The 27,892-nt window shown below is 48.6% G+C and overlaps 1 protein-coding gene across 1 annotated transcript in view; it reads left to right on the top strand.

Moving 5' to 3' along the window:
- LOC120033255 (DNA-binding protein SATB2-like) overlaps positions 1 to 27,892 on the top strand; it is a 57,725-nt gene that overhangs the window by 20,836 nt on the left and 8,997 nt on the right. The window contains exons 5-9 of the mRNA XM_038979529.1: positions 1,882 to 1,984; positions 10,628 to 11,208; positions 13,700 to 13,918; positions 14,356 to 14,514; positions 19,345 to 19,539. Coding sequence (XP_038835457.1) covers positions 1,882 to 1,984; positions 10,628 to 11,208; positions 13,700 to 13,918; positions 14,356 to 14,514; positions 19,345 to 19,539 — 1,257 coding nt within the window. The remainder of the gene's footprint in view (positions 1 to 1,881; positions 1,985 to 10,627; positions 11,209 to 13,699; positions 13,919 to 14,355; positions 14,515 to 19,344; positions 19,540 to 27,892) is intronic.

The following is a 27,892-nucleotide window of genomic DNA, read 5'->3' as shown; positions in this document are numbered from 1 at the left end:
CTCCAGTCCATACAGTATGTGACTGTGTTGTGGTGTTCCAGTCCATACAGTATGTGACTGTGTTGTGGTGTTCCAGTCCATACAGTATGTGACTGTATTGTGGTGTTCCAGTCCATACAGTATGTGACTGTGTTGTGGTGCTCCAGTCCATACAGTATGTGACTGTGTTGTGGTGTTCCAGTCCATACAGTATGTGACTGTGTTGTGGTGCTCCAGTCCATACAGTATGTGACTGTGTTGTGGTGTTCCAGTCCATACAGTATGTGACTGTGTTGTGGTGCTCCAGTCCATACAGTATGTGACTGTGTTGTGGTGCTCCAGTCCATACAGTATGTGACTGTGTTGTGGTGTTCCAGTCCATACAGTATGTGACTGTGTTGTGGTGCTCCAGTCCATACAGTATGTGACTGTGTTGTGGTGCTCCAGTCCATACAGTATGTGACTGTGTTGTGGTGCTCCAGTCCATACAGTATGTGACTGTGTTGTGGTGTTCCAGTCCATACAGTATGTGACTGTGTTGTGGTGCTCCAGTCCATACAGTATGTGACTGTGTTGTGGTGTTCCAGTCCATACAGTATGTGACTGTGTTGTGGTGCTCCAGTCCATACAGTATGTGACTGTGTTGTGGTGTTCCAGTCCATACAGTATGTGACTGTGTTGTGGTGCTCCAGTCCATACAGTATGTGACTGTGTTGTGGTGCTCCAGTCCATACAGTATGTGACTGTGTTGTGGTGTTCCAGTCCATACAGTATGTGACTGTGTTGTGGTGCTCCAGTCCATACAGTATGTGACTGTGTTGTGGTGCTCCAGTCCATACAGTATGTGACTGTGTTGTGGTGCTCCAGTCCATACAGTATGTGACTGTATTGTGGTGTTCCAGTCCATACAGTATGTGACTGTGTTGTGGTGCTCCAGTCCATACAGTATGTGACTGTGTTGTGGTGCTCCAGTCCATACAGTATGTGACTGTGTTGTGGTGCTCCAGTCCATACAGTATGTGACTGTGTTGTGGTGCTCCAGTCCATACAGTATGTGACTGTGTTGTGGTGTTCCAGTCCATACAGTATGTGACTGTGTTGTGGTGCTCCAGTCCATACAGTATGTGACTGTGTTGTGGTGCTCCAGTCCATACAGTATGTGACTGTGTTGTGGTGTTCCAGTCCATACAGTATGTGACTGTATTGTGGTGTTCCAGTCCACACAGTATGTGACTGTGTTGTGGTGCTCCAGTCCATACAGTATGTGACACAGTATGTGACTGTGTTGTGGTGCTCCAGTCCATACAGTATGTGACTGTGTTGTGGTGCTCCAGTCCATACAGTATGTGACTGTGTTATGGTGCTCCAGTCCATACAGTATGTGACTGTGTTGTGGTGCTCCAGTCCATACAGTATGTGACTGTGTTGTGGTGCTCCAGTCTATACAGTATGTGACTGTGTTGTGCTGTTCCAGTCCATACAGTATGTGACTGTGTTGTGCTGTTCCAGTCCATACAGTATGTGACTGTATTGTGGTGTTCCAGTTTATACAGTATGTGACTGTGTTGTGGTGCTCCAGTCCATACAGTATGTGACTGTGCTGTGGTGCTCCAGTCTATACAGTATGTGACTGTGTTGTGGTGCTCCAGGTCTTTATAGGTCTAGTATTACACAGTACACATTCACTAAAACACACACTATATTCTCTCTCTCTCTCTCTCTCTCTCTCTCTCTCTCTCTCTCTCTCTCTGTCTCTCTCTCTCTCTCTCTCTCTCTCTCTCTCTCTCTCTCTCCTTCTCTCTCTCTCTCTCTCTCTCTCTCTCTCTCTCTCTCTCTCTCTCTCTCTCTCTCTCTCTCTCTCTCTCTCTCTCTCTCTCTCTCTCTCTCTCTCTCTCTCATCAGAGTATGATCTCTGCCATAGTCAACAGCTCATACTATGCCAACGTGTCCACCTCCAAGTGCCAGGAGTTTGGCCGCTGGTACAAGAAGTACAAAAGGATTCAAGGTGAGGTGTGTCCCCTCTTGGCTCCCGTAACCTTACACTCCCCACATGGACAATAAGATGCCATTAGCACCTTCCTCTATGCCTCTCCTCTATAACATTGCCTGTCTGTGGCTGGGATCCTAACTGTAAGTCCTTGAGTTGACCCAAGTGTTGGGCCCTTCTTTCAGCAGACAGTTATCATTTGCTCTTGAGTAGTGTCGGCTCAAGCTTTTGGGGGCCTAAAGCAAGACTTGATTGTGGTGGGTCACCTCCCGCCTTATAGCTCAAAAACTATATTTTGGTTTATTTTTTTATTAGTCCACTGTTGATACAGTCCCAAAACATTTTGCAGGTCAGCAGTCAAGTTTTGAAGATATTGGACTTTCAAGAAGCAAACTGTCATTGGCCACATCATGATGATGATGCGTTTTGCAAGTGACAGTTTGGTTCTTAAAAGTCCAATATCTTGAAAACTTGACTGCTGACCTGCAAAACGTTTTGGGACTGTATCAACAGTGGAATAATGATTTTCCTTTAAGTCCATACACACAGTCTGCTTATAGGAGATACAGCACTACTATAGAGACTAGAGACCCCACCATGATGCATGGTAATAGAGAGCTCTATAGAGACCCCACCATGATGCATGGTATTAGAGACAGCTCTATAGAGACCTCACCATGATGCATGGTATTAGAGACAGATCTATAGAGACTAGAGATCCCACCATGATGCATGGTATTAGAGACAGCTCTATAGAGACTAGAGACCCCGCCATGATGCATGGTATTAGAGACAGCTCTATAGAGACTAGAGACCCCACCATGATGCATGGTATTAGAGACAGCTCTATAGAGACTAGAGACCCCGCCATGATGCATGGTATTAGAGACAGCTCTATAGAGACTAGAGACCCCACCATGATGCATGGTATTAGAGACAGCTCTATAGAGACTAGAGACCCCACCATGATGCATGGTAATAGAGACAGCTCTATAGAGACTAGAGACCCCACCATGATGCATGGTATTAGAGACAGCTCTATAGAGACTAGAGACCCCACCATGATGCATGGTATTAGAGACAGCTCTATAGAGACTAGAGACCCCACCATGATGCATGGTATTAGAGACAGCTCTATAGAGACCTCACCATGATGCATGGTATTAGAGACAGCTCTATAGAGACTAGTGACCCCACCATGATGCATGGTATTAGAGACAGCTCTATAGAGACTAGAGACCCCACCATGATGCATGGTATTAGAGACAGCTCTATAGAGACCTCACCATGATGCATGGTATTAGAGACAGCTCTATAGAGACTAGTGACCCCACCATGATGCATGGTATTAGAGACAGCTCTATAGAGACTAGAGACCCCACCATGATGCATGGTATTAGAGACAGCTCTATAGAGACTAGAGACCCACCATGATGCATGGTATTAGAGACAGCTCTATAGAGACTAGAGACCCCACCATGATGCATGGTATTAGAGACAGCTCTATAGAGACTAGAGACCCCACCATGATGCATGGTATTAGAGACAGCTCTATAGAGACTAGAAACCCCACCATTATGCATGGTATTAGAGACAGCTCTATAGAGACTAGAGACCCCACCATGATGCATGGTAATAGAGACAGCTCTATAGAGACTAGAGACCCCACCATGATGCATGGTATTAGAGACAGCTCTATAGAGACTAGAAACCCCACCATGATGCATGGTATTAGAGACAGCTCTATAGAGACTAGAGACCCCACCATGATGCATGGTATTAGAGACAGATCTATAGAGACTAGAGACCCCACCATGATGCATGGTATTAGAGACAGATCTATAGAGACTAGAGACCCCACCATGATGCATGGTATTAGAGACAGATCTATAGAGACTAGAGACCCCACCATGATGCATGGTATTAGAGACAGCTCTATAGAGACTAGAGACCCCACCATGATGCATGGTATTAGAGACAGCTCTATAGAGAGTAGAGACCCCACCATGATGCATGGTATTAGAGACAGCTCTATAGAGACTAGAGACCCCACCATGATGCATGGTATTAGAGACAGCTCTATAGAGACTAGAGACCCCACCATGATGCATGGTATTAGAGACAGCTCTATAGAGACTAGAGACCCCACCATGATGCATGGTATTAGAGACAGCTCTATAGAGACTAGAGACCCCACCATGATGCATGGTATTAGAGACAGCTCTATAGAGACTAGAGACCCCACTATGATGCATGGTAATAGAGACAGCTCTATAGAGACTAGAGACCCCTCCATGATGCATGGTATTAGAGACAGCTCTATAGAGACTAGAGACCCCACCATGATGCATGGTATTAGAGACAGCTCTATAGAGACTAGAGACCCCACCATGATGCATGGTATTAGAGACAGCTCTATAGAGACCCCATCATGGTTTACATAATCTTTTAATGTCACCCTTAATATAGCAGAGAAAACCAAACACTGTCAGCCTCTAATCAGAAGCAGCCGCCAGCCACTCCACACTGGGTGATCCCCTTACACACACACTCAGGGAAACGTCTCTCACACACACACACACACACACACACACACACACACACACACACACACACACACACACACACACACACACACACACACACACACACACACACACACACACACTCAGGGAAACGTCACACACACACACACACTCAGGGAAACGTCACACACACACACACACACTCAGGGAAACGTCACACACACACACACACACACACACACACACACACACACACACACACACACACACACACACACACACACACACACACACACACTCAGGGAAACGTCACACACACACACACACTCAGGGAAACGTCACACACACACACACACTCAGGGAAATGTCACACACACACACACACTCAGGGAAACGTCACACACACACACACACACTCAGGGAAACGTCACACACACACACACACACACACACACACACACACACACACACACACACACACACACACACACTCAGGGAAACGTCTCACACACACACACACACGCAGGGAAACGTCACACACACACACACACACACACACACACACACACACACACACACACACACACACACACACACACACACACACACACACACACACACACACACACACACACTCAGGGAAACATCACACACACACACACACACTCAGGGAAACGTCACACACACACACACACACACACCCGCAGGGAAACGTCACACACACACACACACACACACACACACACACACACACACACACACACACACACACACACACACACACACACACACACACACACACACACAGGGAAACGTCACACACACACACACACACTCAGGGAAACGTCTCACACACACACACACACACGCAGGGAAACGTCACACACACACACACACACACACACACACACACACACACACTCAGGGTAACGTCGCACACACACACACTCAGGGAAACGTCTCACACACACACACACACACATGCAGGGAAACGTCACACACACACTCAGGGGAACGTCACACACACATACAAACACACACACTCAGGGAAACGTCACACACACACGCAGGGGCTCGGGCACACACACATACACACACACACACACACACACACACACAGGGGCATGGCACACACACACACACAACACATACAGAGTGCATGCACACACATGGATGCACACACACTTGGACCTCATAGCAGACCATGTACCCTCTCCTTACTCCCTCCTCCCTGTTTAACGGTGTCATTCCAACATGGAGGCAGATCAAAGTTGACACCAGACCACAAACACAGGGAGAAGTGGGAGAGGAGATAAATGGTGCCTGTGGTCTGACAGGGGAGGGAGGATCAGGTTCCCTACAGCCCAGAGTATTAGTTCTGTTCTGCTCTGCGGACCCAAAAGACAAACACACTGCAGCCCTCCAGATGTTGTAAAACGGGGAATGGGACGTTCCCATTGGATTAGCGTAGTTACCTCAGAATCTGATTGGAGGATCTACTTGTCAGTCTTAGGACCTTCTGTTGATGTCAATTGCATGGCTGGATGGATGGATAAATACATGGATAAAAGATGGATGTAGTTGAATGCTGTGTAACCTACCTACTGTGTTGTACTGTACCGTATAAGTGTATCGTTTTGTTAACCAGTCTGATATATAGCATCTGACTTCACTACAGGTGAATACCTGGAGAAGATGTGGTCAGGACGGGATAAACCTGATATTAAAGGTGAGTTGGAAGGAACACCAATTACCTGAATATATCTATATATAGTATCTAAACAGTATATAGATGGTATTGAGAGCTATTCAGACCTCCTGTCACCACCATGTCATCTCCTGTATATAGATGGTATAGAGAGCACTTCAGACCTCCTGTCACCACCATGTCATCTCCTGTATATAGATGGTATAGAGAGCACTTCAGACCTCCTGTCACCACCATGTCATCTCCTGTATATAGATGGTATTGAGAGCTCTTCAGACCTCCTGTCACCACCATGTCATCTCCTGTATATAGATGGTGTAGAGAGCTCTTCAGACCTCCTGTTACCACCATGTCATCTCCTGTATATAGATGGTATTGGGAGCTCTTCAGACCTCCTGTCACCACCATGTCATCTCCTGTATATAGATGGTATAGAGAGCTCTTCAGACCTCCTGTCACCACCATGTCATCTCCTGTATATAGATGGTATAGAGAGCTCTTCAGACCTCCTGTCACCACCATGTCATCTCCTGTATATAGAGCTCTTCAGACCTCCTGTCACCACCATGTCATCTCATGTATATAGATGGTATAGAGAGCTCTTCAGACCTCCTGTCACCACCATGTCATCTCCTGTATATAGATGGTATTGAGAGCTCTTCAGACCTCCTGTCACCACCATGTCATCTCCTGTATATAGATGGTATAGAGAGCTCTTCAGACCTCCTGTCACCACCATGTCATCTCCTGTATATAGAGCTCTTCAGACCTCCTGTCACCACCATGTCATCTCCTGTATATAGATGGTATATAGAGCTCTTCAGACCTCCTGTTACCACCATGTAATCTCCTGTATATAGATGGTATAGAGAGCTCTTCAGACCTCCTGTCACCACCATGTCATCTCCTGTATATAGATGGTATAGAGAGCTCTTCAGACCTCCTGTCACCACCATGTCATCTCCTGTATATAGATGGTATAGAGAGCTCTTCAGACCTCCTGTCACCACCATGTCATCTCCTGTATATAGATGGTATAGAGAGCTCTTCAGACCTGTCACCACCATGTCATCTCCTGTATATAGATGGTATTGAGAGCTCTTCAGACCTCCTGTCACCACCATGTCATCTCCTGTATATAGATGGTGTAGAGAGCTCTTCAGACCTCCTGTCACCACCATGTCATCTCCTGTATATAGATGGTATAGAGAGCTCTTCAGACCTCCTGTCACCACCATGTCATCTCCTGTATATAGATGGTATAGAGAGCTCTTCAGACCTCCTGTCACCACCATGTCATCTCCTGTATATAGATGGTGTAGAGAGCTCTTCAGACCTCCTGTCACCACCATGTCATCTCCTGTATATAGATGGTATAGAGAGCTCTTCAGACCTCCTGTCACCACCATGTCATCTCCTGTATATAGATGGTGTAGAGAGCTCTTCAGACCTCCTGTCACCACCATGTCATCTCCTGTATATAGATGGTATAGAGAGCTCTTCAGACCTCCTGTCACCACCATGTCATCTCCTGTATATAGATGGTATAGAGAGCTCTTCAGACCTCCTGTCACCACCATGTCATCTCCTGTATATAGATGGTATTGGGAGCTCTTCAGACCTCCTGTCACCACCATGTCATCTCCTGTATATAGATGGTATAGAGAGCTCTTCAGACCTCCTGTCACCACCATGTCATCTCCTGTATATAGATGGTGTAGAGAGCTCTTCAGACCTCCTGTCACCACCATGTCATCTCCTGTATATAGATGGTATAGAGAGCTCTTCAGACCTCCTGTCACCACCATGTCATCTCCTGTATATAGATGGTATTGGGAGCTCTTCAGCCCTCCTGTCACCACCATGTCATCTCCTGTATATAGATGGTATAGAGAGCTCTTCAGACCTCCTGTCACCACCATGTCATCTCCTGTATATAGAGCTCTTCAGACCTCCTGTCACCACCATGTCATCTCCTGTATATAGATGGTATAGAGAGCTCTTCAGACCTCCTGTCACCACCATGTCATCTCCTGTATATAGATGGTGTAGAGAGCTCTTCAGACCTCCTGTCACCACCATGTCATCTCCTGTATATAGATGGTATAGAGAGCTCTTCAGACCTCCTGTCACCACCATGTCATCTCCTGTATATAGATGGTATTGAGAGCTCTTCAGACCTCCTGTCACCACCATGTCATCTCCTGTATATAGATGGTATAGAGAGCTCTTCAGACCTCCTGTCACCACCATGTCATCTCCTGTATATAGAGCTCTTCAGACCTCCTGTCACCACCATGTCATCTCCTGTATATAGATGGTATAGAGAGCTCTTCAGACCTCCTGTCACCACCATGTCATCTCCTGTATATAGATGGTATTGGGAGCTCTTCAGACCTCCTGTCACCACCATGTCATCTCCTGTATATAGATGGTATAGAGAGCTCTTCAGACCTCCTGTCACCACCATGTCATCTCCTGTATATAGATGGTGTAGAGAGCTCTTCAGACCTCCTGTCACCACCATGTCATCTCCTGTATATAGATGGTATAGAGAGCTCTTCAGACCTCCTGTCACCACCATGTCATCTCCTGTATATAGAGCTCTTCAGACCTCCTGTCACCACCATGTCATCTCCTGTATATAGATGGTATAGAGAGCTCTTCAGACCTCCTGTCACCACCATGTCATCTCCTGTATATAGATGGTGTAGAGAGCTCTTCAGACCTCCTGTCACCACCATGTCATCTCCTGTATATAGATGGTATAGAGAGCTCTTCAGACCTCCTGTCACCACCATGTCATCTCCTGTATATAGATGGTATTGAGAGCTCTTCAGACCTCCTGTCACCACCATGTCATCTCCTGTATATAGATGGTATAGAGAGCTCTTCAGACCTCCTGTCACCACCATGTCATCTCCTGTATATAGAGCTCTTCAGACCTCCTGTCACCACCATGTCATCTCCTGTATATAGATGGTATAGAGAGCTCTTCAGACCTCCTGTCACCACCATGTCATCTCCTGTATATAGATGGTATTGAGAGCTCTTCAGACCTCCTGTCACCACCATGTCATCTCCTGTATATAGATGGTATAGAGAGCTCTTCAGACCTCCTGTCACCACCATGTCATCTCCTGTATATAGAGCTCTTCAGACCTCCTGTCACCACCATGTCATCTCCTGTATATAGATGGTATAGAGAGCTCTTCAGACCTCCTGTCACCACCATGTCATCTCCTGTATATAGATGGTATTGGGAGCTCTTCAGACCTCCTGTCACCACCATGTCATCTCCTGTATATAGATGGTATAGAGAGCTCTTCAGACCTCCTGTCACCACCATGTCATCTCCTGTATATAGATGGTGTAGAGAGCTCTTCAGACCTCCTGTCACCACCATGTCATCTCCTGTATATAGATGGTATAGAGAGCTCTTCAGACCTCCTGTCACCACCATGTCATCTCCTGTATATAGAGCTCTTCAGACCTCCTGTCACCACCATGTCATCTCCTGTATATAGATGGTATAGAGAGCTCTTCAGACCTCCTGTCACCACCATGTCATCTCCTGTATATAGATGGTGTAGAGAGCTCTTCAGACCTCCTGTCACCACCATGTCATCTCCTGTATATAGATGGTATAGAGAGCTCTTCAGACCTCCTGTCACCACCATGTCATCTCCTGTATATAGATGGTATTGAGAGCTCTTCAGACCTCCTGTCACCACCATGTCATCTCCTGTATATAGATGGTATAGAGAGCTCTTCAGACCTCCTGTCACCACCATGTCATCTCCTGTATATAGAGCTCTTCAGACCTCCTGTCACCACCATGTCATCTCCTGTATATAGATGGTATAGAGAGCTCTTCAGACCTCCTGTCACCACCATGTCATCTCCTGTATATAGATGGTATAGAGAGCTCTTCAGACCTCCTGTCACCACCATGTCATCTCCTGTATATAGATGGTATTGGGAGCTCTTCAGACCTCCTGTCACCACCATGTCATCTCCTGTATATAGATGGTATAGAGAGCTCTTCAGACCTCCTGTCACCACCATGTCATCTCCTGTATATAGATGGTGTAGAGAGCTCTTCAGACCTCCTGTCACCACCATGTCATCTCCTGTATATAGATGGTATAGAGAGCTCTTCAGACCTCCTGTCACCACCATGTCATCTCCTGTATATAGATGGTATTGGGAGCTCTTCAGACCTCCTGTCACCACCATGTCATCTCCTGTATATAGATGGTATAGAGAGCTCTTCAGACCTCCTGTCACCACCATGTCATCTCCTGTATATAGATGGTATTGAGAGCTCTTCAGACCTCCTGTCACCACCATGTCATCTCCTGTATATAGATGGTATAGAGAGCTCTTCAGACACCACCATGTCTGTTTGTCTGTTTGTATCTGCAGTGGAGAGGGACAGCATGTCAGATGTATGTGGCCTGGGACAGCGCCCCCCCTCTCACCTGACCCCACCAAACCAGCTTGGAGGGTTATCCCTCAAGGTTGGACTAGGGGACCCCCAAACCCCCAGCCAGCAACAAGCCCTCCCCCACCCGTCTCAGCAGCACTCACCCCACGGCCAGCACCACTACAGCTCACCGCCCAGAGGCCAGGCGCCCCCTCCCGGTCCTCCGGCCTCCCTCCAACCCTTACTTGGCCCAGGCGGTCTCCTCTCCCCCCAGCTCAGCCCTCAGATGGTCAGGCAACAACTGGCCATGGCCCACCTCATCAACCAGCAGCTAGCTGTTAGCCGCCTGCTAGCCCACCAGCACGGTCCGCAGGCCCTCCACCAGCAGCAGCACCAACAGTTCCTCAACCACCCACCCATCCCGCGCTCCTGCAAAGCCCCAGGAGGCCTCACTGATCCTGGGATGAATCCGTCGACCGTGGAGGTCTGTCCGGACATCTACCATCAGGTCAGAGAGGAGCTGAAGAGGGCCAGCGTCTCTCAGGCTGTGTTCGCCAGGGTGGCCTTCAACCGCACACAGGTGAGACATCTACCTCCACTTCCACTTCCACTTCCACTTCCATTTCTAAGCACTGAAATCTCCACTTAAGTTGAATTTTCACTTCAATACATCAATGAAGTTAGGATTCGCCCCTATAACTGTAAGGAGTGGCTGCGGGTCTGATTTTTTCAGGTTCTTTGGTCCACAGCACTAAAAGATCCGGAGCCCCCGAAGCTTCTGCACATGTTTATAGTCTCTACTTTACACACAGAGAACAGGCTACTCCGAGAACAGGCTACTCCGAGAACAGGCTACTCCGAGAACAGGCTACTCAGAGAACAGGCTACTCCGAGAACAGGCTGCTCAGAGAACAGGCTACTCAGAGAACAGGCTACTCAAAGAACAGGCTACTCAGAGACAGGCTACTCAGAGAACAGGCTACTCAGAGAACAGGCTACTCCGAGAACAGGCTACTCAGAAAACAGGCTACTCAGAGAACAGGCTACTCAGAGAACAGGCTACTCAGAGAACAGGCTACTCAGAGAACAGGCTACTCAGAGAACAGGCTACTCAGACAACAGGCTACTCGGAGAACAGGCTACTCCGAGAACAGGCTACTCCGAGACAGGCTACTCAGAGAGCAGGCTACTCAGAGAGCAGGCTACTCAGAGAGCAGGCTACTCAGAGAACAGGCTACTCAGAGAACAGGCTACTCAGAGAACAGGCTACTCAGAGACAGGCTACTCAGAGACAGGCTACTCAGAGAACAGGCTACTCCGAGAACAGGCTACTCAGGCCAATGGTTCTGGTGTTGTTTAATAAAGTTAGATCAAAGCATAATCAATGTCTGCCAGATCACATAATGATCACAGTATTCTACATTACATAACCCAATATAATAGCCTAGTATAACTTTACTGGAAGACAAAAAACAACAGCAAATTGTTTTCTCATGTGGCCAAAACTCAACAGCGCGCGCCACTGGGCAAAATACACAGGTAGGCTAGGCTGCAGTTTGTTAGCACCATCTGCTCCAAGATTCGTTCACTCAGTCATTCAACACAACACTGTAGGCTACTTCTAAACAACTCTGTAGGCTACTTCTAAACAACTCTGTAGGCTACTCTAAACAACACTGTAGACTACTTCTAAACAACTCTGTTGGCTATTTCTAAACAACACTGTAGGCTACTTCTAAACAACACTGTAGGCTACTTCTAAACAACACTGTAGGCTACTTCTAAACAACACTGTAGGCTACTTCTAAACAACTCTGTAGGCTACTTCTAAACAACTCTGTAGACTACTTCTAAACAACACTGTAGGCTACTTCTAAACAACACTGTAGGCTACTTCTAAACAACACTGTAGGCTACTTCTAAACAACACTGTAGACTACTTCTAAACAACACTGTAGGCTACTTCTAAACAACACTGTAGGCTACTTCTAAACAACTCTGTGGGTTACTTCTAAACAACACTGTAGGATACTTCTAAACAACACCGTAGGCTACTTCTAAACAACACAGTAGGCTACTTCTAAACAACACTGTAGGCTACTTCTAAACAACTCTGTAGGCTACTTCTAAACAACTCTGTAGGCTACTTCTAAACAACACTGTAGGCTACTTCTTAACAACTCTGTAGGCTACTTCTAAACAACACAGTAGGCTACTTCTAAACAACACTGTAGGCTACTTCTAAACAACACTGTAGGCTACTTCTAAACAACTCTGTAGGCTACTTCGAAACAACACTGTAGGCTACTTCTAAACAACTCTGTAGGCTACTTCTAAACAACACTGCATCACTCAAGAAGATCTAAATGCATATCTCCATGAAACTGACTGAGATCAAATGGTTACTATGCAGAATGATGCTGCATGGATGTTTCACCGGTAAAACGTTAAGAATTATCATGCACTATTAAATGCAGTGTTGTTTTTGTCTTCCAGTAACGTTACACTATGCTATTATATTGAGTTCTGTAATGTAGAATACTTTGATCATTATGGGATCTTGCAGACATTGATTCAGCTTTGATATAACTTTATTATACAACAACGTTCGCCAGAGTAGCTGATACACACATGTGGTCTGCACATGTGCAGAAGCTTCGGGGAGCTCTGGATCTTTGAGTGCAACGGACTACATATCCAGAAGAAGTGGGATCCACGGCCAGAACTGTGACCACTGTAGCTTTTGAAGGGTGGGTGGGTTTGTCATCAGTAGAGAACTGTCTAAAACCCTAGCATGTCATATGAGTGTTCTGAAAGCTGAACTCCACTGATACTGACTGGTGAGAAAGCCCAATACACTGACATAGGGACAGAGTAGAGTAGAGTAGAGTAGAGTAGAGTAGAGTAGAGTAGAGTAGAGTAGAGTAGAGTAGAGTGTGTGTGTGAGAAAGAGAGAGCGAGACAGAGAGAGAGAGAGAGAGAGAGATGTAATGAGAGAATTAGAGTATGAAAGGTTACTTGGAGGGTCCTTGCTAAGAGACCTGACATTTGCGCGCGTGTTTGTGTCTCAGGGCCTGCTGTCTGAGATCCTTCGTAAAGAGGAGGACCCTCGCCAGGCCTCCCAGTCACTCCTGGTCAACCTCAAAGCTATGCAGAACTTCCTGAACCTCCACGAGAGCGAACGCGACCACATTTACCAGGAGGAGCGTGAACGCAGCCTGAACCCCAACCTAGGCAACCTGACCCCAACCAATCAGAACTCCAGCTCCACTGGCCAGCGACTCACACAGGTACACATACATACCCAGGTGTCCTCATGTACGTTGAATAGGAACACTAGGGAATAGCCACATCAGACACACACATCTACAACCACACCTGGGTTTAAATAGATTTTATATTTTCTCTCTAATACTTTTAGCATTTGATTGAGCCTACATGAAGTGCCAGGGTGGGTGGGGTTTGCACTTTTGGGATTGTTGCATTGGTTCCATTGTGTCTGGAAATCTCAATGAAGTGAAGTTTTTAGTATTTGAAAGAAAATGAATACTATTCGAGCCCAGGTCTGGCTACAACCCACATCACAAACAGACACACCCCTGGCAGTACACTAACAGGTAAACAAATGCAGGACATCTCTTTAGGGACTCAGTAACCTAGACGATTAGCCAGTCTTGCTCACTAAAACCTCTCTCTCTTCCCCCCCGCCCTCTTATCCTCCCTGCAGCCCAAGCCCCCCCTGACCCAGGTCAGTGCTGAGCTGCCCCTGAAGTCCCTGGTCAACATCAACATTACATCTGGGATCTATGATGAGATCCAGCAGGAGATGAAGAGAGCCAAGGTGTCCCAGGCCCTGTTCGCCAAGGTGGCCGCCAACAAGAGCCAGGTCAGTCCACACACATACAGTATACCAGGGGTCACCAACAAGAGCCAGGTCAGTCCACACACATACAGTATACCAGGGGTCACCAACAAGAGCCAGGTCAGTCCACACACATACAGTATACCAGGGGTCACCAACAAGAGCCAGGTCAGTCCACAAGCATACAGTATACCAGGGGTCACCAACAAGAACCAGGTCAGTCCACACACATACAGTATACCAGGGGTCACCAACAAGAGCCAGGTCAGTCCACACACATACAGTATACCAGGGGTCGCCAACAAGAGCCAGGTCAGTCCACAAGCATACAGTATACCAGGGGTCACCAACAAGAGCCAGGTCAGTCCACACACATACAGTATACCAGGGGTCACCAACAAGAGCCAGGTCAGTCCACACACATACAGTATACCAGGGGCCGCCAACAAGAGCCAGGTCAGTCCACAAGCATACAGTATACCAGGGGTCACCAACAAGAGCCAGGTCAGTCCACACACATACAGTATACCAGGGGTCACCAACAAGAGCCAGGTCAGTCCACACACATACAGTATACTGTATATAAGTATATCATAACAATGCCATACTCTAGTGAGAGGTGCTTAGTGGGTTTTGTTTGAAGCTACCTGCTAAAGGTGAATTGGTGACATCCAGTGATCAGGATGCTTAGTAAAATGTGTAAATATCTGTAACCGTAACACACACTCACACTCATGTGCATCCCTACACATGCATGTAATGCACACAATCTCCCACACAATGGAGCATGTTATTTCTCCTGGGTTGATGAACTGTGGGGGATTTGATGGGAGGTAAGATCACATATCGGGGTATGTGGGCGGGATGTCAAGCACGCCCTGGTGGTTTGGTACCGCAGGCTGTGGTATCTGACTGTCAGCGCTGGTCGTTTGGTACCGCAGGCTGTGGTATCTGACTGTCAGCGCTGGTGGTTTGGTACCGCAGGCTGTGGTATCTGACTGTCAGCGCTGGTGGTTTGGTACCGCAGGCTGTGGTATCTGACTGTCAGCGCTGGTCGTTTGGTACCGCAGGCTGTGGTATCTGACTGTCAGCGCTGGTGGTTTGGTACCGCAGGCTGTGGTATCTGACTGTCAGCGCTGGTGGTTTGGTACCGCAGGCTGTGGTATCTGACTGTCAGCGCTGGTGGTTTGGTACCGCAGGCTGTGGTATCTGACTGTCAGCGCTGGTCGTTTGGTACCACAGGCTGTGGTATCTGACTGTCAGCGCTAGTGGTTTGGTACCGCAGGCTGTGGTATCTGACTGTCAGCGCTGGTGGTTTGGTACCGCAGGCTGTGGTATCTGACTGTCAGCGCTGGTGGTTTGGTACCGCAGGCTGTGGTATCTGACTGTCAGCGCTGGTCGTTTGGTACCACAGGCTGTGGTATCTGACTGTCAGCGCTGGTGGTTTGGTACCGCAGGCTGTGGTATCTGACTGTCAGCGCTGGTGGTTTGGTACCGCAGGCTGTGGTATCTGACTGTCAGCGCTGGTCGTTTGGTACCGCAGGCTGTGGTATCTGACTGTCAGCGCTGGTCGTTTGGTACCGCAGGCTGTGGTATCTGACTGTCAGGACCCGTGGCGTACCATCATGTCTCCGTGGGCAGATAAACAATGTGGGCGTCCAGGGCCGGGTAGAGAAACGTCTGTCACGCCAGCCAAAGGATCTGACTTACGTGTGTGTTTGTGTATGTGTGTGTGTTGGTGTGCTTACTGTATGTATGTGTGTGTCCTGGGTTACAGCTGTGGGTCTTCAACGAATACATTGGTGATTGTGTGTGTGTGTGTGTGTGTGAGCATGTGTGTGTGTGTGTGTGTGTGAGCATGTGTGTGTGTGTGTGTGTGAGCATGTGTGTGTGTGTGTGTGTGAGCATGTGTGTGTGTGTGTGTGTGTGTGAGCATGTGTGTGCTGGGTTACACTGTGGGACCTCATCAAAGACACTCCAAATGCCTATCCTCCTGAGTCCTCCGCGTCTGTTTATGTTAGAGGGACAAAGCATGCGGAATGTGGTGGCACATGAAGGAGAGGGAGCCACTGGAGATAGCCATCTAGGAGAGGGAGACACTGGAGATAGCCATCTAGGAGAGGGAGACACTGGAGATAGCCATCTAGGAGAGGGAGACACTGGAGATAGCCATCTAGGAGAGGGAGACACTGGAGATAGCCATCTAGGAGAGGGAGACACTGGAGATAGCCATCTAGGAGTGGGAGACACTGGAGATAGCCATCTAGGAGAGGGAGACACTGGAGATAGCCATCTAGGAGAGGGAGACACTGGAGATAGCCATCTAGGAGAGGGAGACACTGGAGATAGCCATCTAGGAGAGGGAGCCACTGGAGATAGCCATCTAGGAGAGGGAGACACTGGAGATAGCCATCTAGGAGAGGGAGCCACTGGACATAGCCAACTAGGAGAGGGAGACACTGGAGATAGCCATCTAGGAGAGGGAGACACTGGAGACTACCTCTGAGGGTTTAGAGCTTGAGGTAGTCACTTCATACAAGTACTTAGGAGTATGGCTAGATGGTGCACTGTCCTTCTCTCAGCACATATCAAAGCTGCAGGCTAAAGTTAAATCGAGACTTGGTTTCCTGTATCGTAATCGCTCCTCTTTCACCCCAGCTGCCTAACTAACCCTGATTCAGATGACCTACCCATGCTAGATTACGGAGACATAATTTATAGATCAGCAGGTAAGGGTGCTCTCGAGCGGCTAGATGTTCTTTACAATTCGGCCATCAGATTTGCCACCAATGCTCCTTGTAGGACACATCACTGCACTCTATACTCCTCTGTAAACTGGTCATCTCTGTATACCCGTCGCAAGACCCACTGGTTGATGCTTATTTATAAAACCCTCTTAGGGGGGAGTGAGGTCTATCTGAGAGATCTACTGCAGCCCTCATCCTCCACATACAACACCTGTTCTGCCAGTCACATTCTGTTAAAGGTCCCCAAAGCACACACATCCCTTAGTCACTCGTCTTTTCAGTTCGCTGCAGCTAGCGACTGGAACGAGCTGCAACAAACACTCAAACTGGACAGTTTTATCTCCATCTCTTCATTCAAAGACTCAATCATGGACACTCTTACTGACAGTTGTGGCTGCTTTGCGTGATGTATTGTTGTCTCTATCTTCTTGCCCTTTGTGCTGTTGTCTGTGCCCAATAATGTTTGTACCATGTTTTGTGCTGCTACATGTTGTTTTGCTACCATGTGGTTGTTATGTTGTGTTGCTACCATGCTGTGTTGTCATGTGGTGTTACTACCATGTTCTTGTCATGTTGCTACCATGCTGTGTTGTCATGTGTTGCTGCCTTGCTATGTTGTTGTCTTAGGTCTCTCTTTATGTAGTGTTGTGTTGTCTCTCTTGTCGTGATGTGTGTTTTGTCCTATATTTATATTTTATTTTTTATTTTTAATCCCAGCCCTTGTCCCCAAAAGAGGTCATTTGCCTTTTGGTAGGCCGTCATTGTAAATAAGAATTTGTTCTTAACTGACTTGCCTGGTTAAATAAAGGTTCAATAAAGGTTAAGTTTATTATTTTTTTAAGATGGCCATCTAGGAGCCACTGGACATGGCCATCTAGGAGCCACTGGACATGGCCATCTAGGAGCCACTGGACATGGCCATCTAGGAGAGGGGTGGCTTGGGATATGTTATGATGTCTGTGTACAGCTCTTCAGAATCCGTCCTCTCGGTTTGGGTTCGTGTCAGAGACACATGGTGATTCATCTTTGGTTCGCTGTCTTTGTATGACTGGTATTTGACAAGAGAGAATGGTTTGACCTGTGAAGGCTTTTGGTCTGAGGGTTGTACAGAGAGATCACATGATCACGGCTGGTCTGAGGGTTGTACAGAGAGATCACATGATCACGGCTGGTCTGAGGGTTGTACAGAGAGATCACATGATCACGGCTGGTCTGAGGGTTGTACAGAGAGATCACATGATCACGGCTGGTCTGAGGGTTGTACAGAGAGATCACATGATCACGGCTGGTCTGAGGGTTGTACGGAGAGATCACATGATCACGGCTGGTCTGAGGGTTGTACGGAGAGATCACATGATCACGGCTGGTCTGAGGGTTGTACGGAGAGATCACATGATCACGGCTGGTCTGAGGGTTGTACGGAGAGATCACATGATCACGGCTGGTCTGAGGGTTGTACAGAGAGATCACATGATTAAGGCAGGAATAAGTCACATGAGGATTCTTGAGGAAGACATAAATAGACTGCTGTTGTTCTGGGTGGTTTTAATTTGGACTATCTAAGAAGTGGATTATAGGATAGAAAAGAATAGGTTGTGTTTGTGTGTGTTTTCACACACGTTAGTGTGGTGTGTGTAAACACGTGTGAGATACATGCTTGTGTGTCTGTGTGTGTGCACCACTGCTGGTCTGGGGGTAGTGTCTCCTACAGGCCTGGCTCTCAGTGAGGGGTCATGGCTCAGTGACCCCATCTGGCTGCATCTGGCCATGGCCCTCTCCGGAGAGACGGAGGGAGGGAGGGAGTAATAGAAAGGAGGGAGGTAGAGAAGGAGCCCTGATCAGGTTATGAACACTGGGTGCTGGAGGAGGCTGTGTACAAACAACAGCTGGTGTCAGTGCCTGGGCCAGTCTAGCAGAGATAATCACATATCTCTCTCTCACAGCCCCACATCATTTTCATCTGGAACTTGTCTTTCGCTCGTTTTCCCAACCTGTTCTTTCATGTCTCTACTCCTCTACATCTCCTTGTCCTTTCTCTCTTTCTCCATTTCCTCTATCACTCTGGTCTGTATGTTAAAATCACCCGTCATCCCTCCCTCTCTGTCAGGGCTGGCTGTGTGAGCTGCTGCGTTGGAAGGAGAACCCCAGCCCAGACAACCGGACTCTGTGGGAGAACCTGTGTACCATTAGAAGGTTCCTGACCCTGTCCCAGGCTGAGAGAGACATGGTGTATGAAGAGGAGTCCAAGCACCACTACAGTGAGAGGCTTCACACTGTCCTCCACATGTCTCCAGAAACACAGGTGAGAGACTCCACTGTCCTCCACATGTCTCCAGAAACACAGGTGAGAGACTCCACTGTCCTCCACATGTCTCCAGAACCACAGGTGAGAGGCCCGAGGGGAGAGGGGTCACCCCTGGCAAATACCTTACCAGTATACGGCTTGGACCCCCCCCCCCCCCCCCCCCCCCGAATTACATATTGGACACAATTGAGGCTGAAACTACAAACATAGAGTGTGCCCACAAAAAGCAAAGACTCTTCGCCTCAGTCCCTCAAAACAATTGTAGACAGATGTGAAGGACTTAGAGTTTACCAGAAGTAGAAGTGTATGTAGTGTGCCATTCAGTTTAACCATAAGCTTGTTGTATGTTAGAAGGACACTTGCCTGAAAGGGCCTGAACCAGTCCATCTTTCTATTCTCTCTCTCTTTCTTCTTGTAATACATAAGCATCTTGGGAAGGATGATGTGGTCACACCATGAACACATTCCTTCACTGCTCTCCTAGAATGTCTGGGACCAAAGCAGGGACATAAATCTGCTAAAAATACTAGCCTCATCTTCCCTGATGGCGCCTAGCGAGGAGAGAGGGAGGGGAAGCAGGAAAGGGGAAGGAGAGAGGGGTGGATGGTAGGAGAAGTGGATACGTAAGGTAATGGCGAGAGAGAACAAGGGAGAGAGAGAAACAGGGAGAGAGACAGACAGAGAGAGATAGACAGAGAGACCAAGATGAGAGTGACAGACAGACAGACAGACAGACAGACAGACAGACAGACAGACAGACAGACAGACAGACAGACAGACAGACAGACAGACAGACAGACAGACAGACAGACAGACAGACAGACAGACAGACAGACAGACAGTGATGAATGGATAAGAGAGAGAATGGTGATGTTGATCTGTCTGTAGGCACCATAAAGATCCAATAAAATGGTAGATATCATTCTCTGGTAAACACTGGCAGCTCCAGGCAGACTGGGTGGTCCTGTAGATGTGTCTATCTCAGCACTACATGAGGCTGCTTGCTGCTGCTGCTGTCATTCTGGATGCTTTGCTCTTATCCCCATGGGCCCTCCCTCCCTCTGCCCCAGACCCCCACCATGTCTGTACTGTACCCTTCCACACACCCCCAGGCTCCACCACACACCACACATGTGTCCCAGCTGTGCTACACACACACGCACGCACGCACGCACGCACGCACGCACGCACGCACGCACGCACACACACACACACACACACACACACACACACACACACACACACACACACACACACACACACACACACACACACACACACACACACACGTACACACACTAACATAAGAACACACACTCTCACTCACAAACATGCAGACAATAAATAACTCATAACAGCCCTCTCTGGTGTAGAGTGGAGGTGAAGTCATGCAGAAAGTTGACTTCTAATCATGACATATTAATTAGTATGTTAGCAGGGTCTCAGAGGGTCTGTACCCTAATGAGGACCCTCCCTAACCAGGACAGCTACATTATTCAGGGTCTGTCTGTACCCCGATGAGGACCCTCCCTAACCAGGACAGCTACATTATTCAGGGTCTGTCTGTACCCCGATGAGGACCCTCCCTAACCAGGACAGCTACATTATTCAGGGTCTGTACCCCGATGAGGACCCTCCCTAACCAGGACAGCTACATTATTCAGGGTCTGTACCCCGATGAGGACCCTCCCTAACCAGGACAGCTACATTATTCAGGGTCTGTCTGTACCCCGATGAGGACCCTCCCTAACCAGGACAGCTACATTATTCAGGGTCTGTCTGTACCCCGATGAGGACCCTCCCTAACCAGGACAGCTACATTATTCAGGGTCTGTCTGTACCCCGATGAGGACCCTCCCTAACCAGGACAGCTACATTATTCAGGGTCTGTCTGTACCCCGATGAGGACCCTCCCTAACCAGGACAGCTACATTATTCAGGGTCTGTCTGTACCCCGATGAGGACCCTCCCTAACCAGGACAGCTACATTATTCAGGGTCTGTCTGTACCCCGATGAGGACCCTCCCTAACCAGGACAGCTACATTATTCAGGGTCTGTCTGTACCCCGATGAGGACCCTCCCTAACCAGGACAGCTACATTATTCAGGGTCTATACCCCGATGAGGACCCTCCCTAACCAGGACAGCTACATTATTCAGGGTCTGTCTGTACCCCGATGAGGACCCTCCCTAACCAGGACAGCTACATTATTCAGGGTCTGTCTGTACCCCGATGAGGACCCTCCCTAACCAGGACAGCTACATTATTCAGGGTCTGTACCCCGATGAGGACCCTCCCTAACCAGGACAGCTACATTATTCAGGGTCTGTCTGTACCCCGATGAGGACCCTCCCTAACCAGGACAGTTACATTATTCAGTGTCTGTCTGTACCCCGATGAGGACCCTCCCTAACCAGGACAGCTACATTATTCAGGGTCTGTACCCCGATGAGGACCCTCCCTAACCAGGACAGCTACATTATTCAGGGTCTGTACCCCGATGAGGACCCTCCCTAACCAGGACAGCTACATTATTCAGGGTCTGTACCCCGATGAGGACCCTCCCTAACCAGGACAGCTACATTATTCAGGGTCTGTCTGTACCCCGATGAGGACCCTCCCTAACCAGGACAGTTACATTATTCAGGGTCTGTCTGTACCCCGATGAGGACCCTCCCTAACCAGGACAGCTACATTATTCAGGGTCTGTACCCCGATGAGGACCCTCCCTAACCAGGACAGCTACATTATTCAGGGTCTGTCTGTACCCCGATGAGGACCCTCCCTAACCAGGACAGCTACATTATTCAGGGTCTGTCTGTACCCCGATGAGGACCCTCCCTAACCAGGACAGCTACATTATTCAGGGTCTGTCTGTACCCCGATGAGGACCCTCCCTAACCAGGACAGTTACATTATTCAGGGTCTGTACCCCGATGAGGACCCTCCCTAACCAGGACAGCTACATTATTCAGGGTCTGTACCCCGATGAGGACCCTCCCTAACCAGGACAGTTACATTATTCAGGGTCTGTACCCCGATGAGGACCCTCCCTAACCAGGACAGCTACATTATTCAGGGTCTGTCTGTACCCCGATGAGGACCCTCCCTAACCAGGACAGTTACATTATTCAGGGTCTGTCTGTACCCCGATGAGGACCCTCCCTAACCAGGACAGTTACATTATTCAGGGTCTGTACCCCGATGAGGACCCTCCCTAACCAGGACAGCTACATTATTCAGGGTCTGTACCCCGATGAGGACCCTCCCTAACCAGGACAGCTACATTATTCAGGGTCTGTACCCCGATGAGGACCCTCCCTAACCAGGACAGCTACATTATTCAGGGTCTGTACCCCGATGAGGACCCTCCCTAACCAGGACAGCTACATTATTCAGGGTCTGTACCCCGATGAGGACCCTCCCTAACCAGGACAGCTACATTATTCAGGGTCTGTACCCCGATGAGGACCCCCCCAACCAGGACAGCTACATTATTCAGGGTCTGTACCCCGATGAGGACCCTCCCTAACCAGGACAGCTACATTATTCAGGGTCTGTCTGTACCCCGATGAGGACCCTCCCTAACCAGGACAGTTACATTATTCAGGGTCTGTACCCCGATGAGGACCCTCCCTAACCAGGACAGCTACATTATTCAGGGTCTGTCTGTAGCCCGATGAGGACCCTCCCTAACCAGGACAGCTACATTATTCAGGGTCTGTCTATACCCCGATGAGGACCCTCCCTAACCAGGACAGCTACATTATTCAGGGTCTGTCTGTACCCTAATGAGGACCCTCCCTAACCAGGACAGCTACATTATTCAGGGTCTGTACCCCGATGAGGACCCTCCCTAACCAGGACAGTTACATTATTCAGGGTCTGTCTGTACCCCGATGAGGACCCTCCCTAACCAGGACAGCTACATTATTCAGGGTCTGTCTGTACCCTAATGAGGACCCTCCCTAACCAGGACAGCTACATTATTCAGGGTCTGTCTGTACCCTAATGAGGACCCTCCCTAACCAGGACAGTTACATTATTCAGGGTCTGTCTGTACCCTGATGAGGACCCTCCCTAACCAGGACAGCTACATTATTCAGGGTCTGTACCCCGATGAGGACCCTCCCTAACCAGGACAGCTACATTATTCAGGGTCTGTACCCCGATGAGGACCCTCCCTAACCAGGACAGCTACATTATTCAGGGTCTGTACCCCGATGAGGACCCTCCCTAACCAGGACAGCTACATTATTCAGGGTCTGTACCCCGATGAGGACCCTCCCTAACCAGGACAGCTACATTATTCAGGGTCTGTCTGTACCCCGATGAGGACCCTCCCTAACCAGGACAGCTACATTATTCAGGGTCTGTCTGTACCCCGATGAGGACCCTCCCTAACCAGGACAGCTACATTATTCAGGGTCTGTCTGTACCCTAATGAGGACCCTCCCTAACCAGGACAGCTACATTATTCAGGGTCTGTCTGTACCCCGATGAGGACCCTCCCTAACCAGGACAGCTACATTATTCAGGGTCTGTACCCCGATGAGGACCCTCCCTAACCAGGACAGCTACATTATTCAGGGTCTGTACCCCGATGAGGACCCTCCCTAACCAGGACAGCTACATTATTCAGGGTCTGTCTGTACCCCGATGAGGACCCTCCCTAACCAGGACAGCTACATTATTCAGGGTCTGTACCCCGATGAGGACCCTCCCTAACCAGGACAGCTACATTATTCAGGGTCTGTAGCCCGATGAGGACCCTCCCTAACCAGGACAGCTACATTATTCAGGGTCTGTCTGTACCCCGATGAGGACCCTCCCTAACCAGGACAGCTACATTATTCAGGGTCTGTCTGTACCCTAATGAGGACCCTCCCTAACCAGGACAGCTACATTATTCAGGGTCTGTACCCCGATGAGGACCCTCCCTAACCAGGACAGCTACATTATTCAGGGTCTGTACCCCGATGAGGACCCTCCCTAACCAGGACAGCTACATTATTCAGGGTCTGTACCCCGATGAGGACCCTCCCTAACCAGGACAGCTACATTATTCAGGGTCTGTACCCCGATGAGGACCCTCCCTAACCAGGACAGCTACATTATTCAGGGTCTGTCTGTACCCTAATGAGGACCCTCCCTAACCAGGACAGCTACATTATTCAGGGTCTGTCTGTACCCCGATGAGGACCCTCCCTAACCAGGACAGCTACATTATTCAGGGTCTGTCTGTACCCCGAGGAGGACCCCCCCAACCAGGACAGCTACATTATTCAGGGTCTGTACCCCGATGAGGACCCTCCCTAACCAGGACAGCTACATTATTCAGGGTCTGTCTGTACCCCGATGAGGACCCTCCCTAACCAGGACAGCTACATTATTCAGGGTCTGTACCCCGATGAGGACCCTCCCTAACCAGGACAGCTACATTATTCAGGGTCTGTACCCCGATGAGGACCCTCCCTAACCAGGACAGTTACATTATTCAGGGTCTGTACCCCGATGAGGACCCTCCCTAACCAGGACAGCTACATTATTCAGGGTCTGTCTGTAGCCCGATGAGGACCCTCCCTAACCAGGACAGCTACATTATTCAGGGTCTGTCTGTACCCCGATGAGGACCCTCCCTAACCAGGACAGCTACATTATTCAGGGTCTGTCTGTACCCTAATGAGGACCCTCCCTAACCAGGACAGCTACATTATTCAGGGTCTGTACCCCGATGAGGACCCTCCCTAACCAGGACAGTTACATTATTCAGGGTCTGTCTGTACCCCGATGAGGACCCTCCCTAACCAGGACAGCTACATTATTCAGGGTCTGTCTGTACCCTAATGAGGACCCTCCCTAACCAGGACAGCTACATTATTCAGGGTCTGTCTGTACCCCGATGAGGACCCTCCCTAACCAGGACAGTTACATTATTCAGGGTCTGTCTGTACCCTGATGAGGACCCTCCCTAACCAGGACAGCTACATTATTCAGGGTCTGTACCCCGATGAGGACCCTCCCTAACCAGGACAGCTACATTATTCAGGGTCTGTACCCCGATGAGGACCCTCCCTAACCAGGACAGCTACATTATTCAGGGTCTGTACCCCGATGAGGACCCTCCCTAACCAGGACAGCTACATTATTCAGGGTCTGTACCCCGATGAGGACCCTCCCTAACCAGGACAGCTACATTATTCAGGGTCTGTACCCCGATGAGGACCCTCCCTAACCAGGACAGCTACATTATTCAGGGTCTGTCTGTACCCCGATGAGGACCCTCCCTAACCAGGACAGCTACATTATTCAGGGTCTGTCTGTACCCCGATGAGGACCCTCCCTAACCAGGACAGCTACATTATTCAGGGTCTGTCTATACCCTAATGAGGACCCTCCCTAACCAGGACAGCTACATTATTCAGGGTCTGTCTGTACCCCGATGAGGACCCTCCCTAACCAGGACAGCTACATTATTCAGGGTCTGTACCCCGATGAGGACCCTCCCTAACCAGGACAGCTACATTATTCAGGGTCTGTCTGTACCCCGATGAGGACCCTCCCTAACCAGGACAGCTACATTATTCAGGGTCTGTCTGTACCCCGATGAGGACCCTCCCTAACCAGGACAGCTACATTATTCAGGGTCTGTCTGTACCCCGATGAGGACCCTCCCTAACCAGGACAGCTACATTATTCAGGGTCTGTACCCCGATGAGGACCCTCCCTAACCAGGACAGCTACATTATTCAGGGTCTGTACCCCGATGAGGACCCTCCCTAACCAGGACAGCTACATTATTCAGGGTCTGTCTGTACCCCGATGAGGACCCTCCCTAACCAGGACAGCTACATTATTCAGGGTCTGTACCCCGATGAGGACCCTCCCTAACCAGGACAGCTACATTATTCAGGGTCTGTCTGTACCCCGATGAGGACCCTCCCTAACCAGGACAGCTACATTATTCAGGGTCTGTACCCCGATGAGGACCCTCCCTAACCAGGACAGCTACATTATTCAGGGTCTGTCTGTACCCCGATGAGGACCCTCCCTAACCAGGACAGCTACATTATTCAGGGTCTGTACCCCGATGAGGACCCTCCCTAACCAGGACAGCTACATTATTCAGGGTCTGTCTGTACCCCGATGAGGACCCTCCCTAACCAGGACAGCTACATTATTCAGGGTCTGTCTGTACCCCGATGAGGACCCTCCCTAACCAGGACAGCTACATTATTCAGGGTCTGTACCCCGATGAGGACCCTCCCTAACCAGGACAGCTACATTATTCAGGGTCTGTACCCCGATGAGGACCCTCCCTAACCAGGACAGCTACATTATTCAGGGTCTGTACCCCGATGAGGACCCTCCCTAACCAGGACAGCTACATTATTCAGGGTCTGTCTGTACCCCGATGAGGACCCTCCCTAACCAGGACAGCTACATTATTCAGAGTCTGTCTGTACCCCGATGAGGACCCTCCCTAACTAGGACAGCTACATTATTCAGGGTCTGTCTGTACCCCGATGAGGACCCTCCCTAACCAGGACAGCTACATTATTCAGGGTCTCTATCATTCTTTCATCCTCTCCTCACAGATGATTTACTTTTCTTGACGAGACTCATTTCCTCCAGAGTGTTGCATCCATAATGACAAAGAAAGAACAGAGAAAGAAAGAACCAGAGATATTTTAATGATGTTGTGTGTTCTGTTGTTGGGTTGGATTTAGAGTTATGATATTTTAGTGATGTTGTGTGTTCTCTTAATGGGTTGGATTTAGAGTTATGATATTTTAATGATGTTGTGTGTTCTCTTAATGGGTTGGATTTAGAGTTATGATATTTTAGTGATGTTGTGTGTTCTCTTAATGGGTTGGATTTAGAGTTATGATATTTTAGTGATGTTGTGTGTTCTCTTAATGGGTTGGATTTAGAGTTATGATATTTTAGTGATGTTGTGTGTTCTCTTAATGGGTTGGATTTAGAGTTATGATATTTTAATGATGTTGTGTGTTCTCTTAATGGGTTGGATTTAGAGTTATGATATTTTAATGATGTCATGTGTTCTCTTAATGGGTTGGATTTAGAGTTATTGTCACGTTCCTGACCTGTTTTCTGTTAGTTTTGTATGTGTTAGTTGGTCAGGACGTGAGTTTGGGTGGGCAGTCTATGTTTTCTGTTTCTATGTTGGTTTAAAGGGTGACCTAATATGGCTCTCAATTAGAGGCAGGTGGTTTTCATTTCCTCTGATTGAGAGTCATATTAAGGTAGGTGTTTTCACACTGTTTGTTTGTGGGTGGTTGTTTCCTGTGTCAGTGTGTGTTGCACCATACGGGACTGTCTAGGTTT

This window comes from Salvelinus namaycush, chromosome 40 (assembly GCF_016432855.1).
Source record: "Salvelinus namaycush isolate Seneca chromosome 40, SaNama_1.0, whole genome shotgun sequence".
NCBI classification, from domain to species: Eukaryota; Metazoa; Chordata; class Actinopteri; order Salmoniformes; family Salmonidae; genus Salvelinus; species Salvelinus namaycush.
This window is presented reverse-complemented; position numbering and strand designations above follow the sequence as displayed.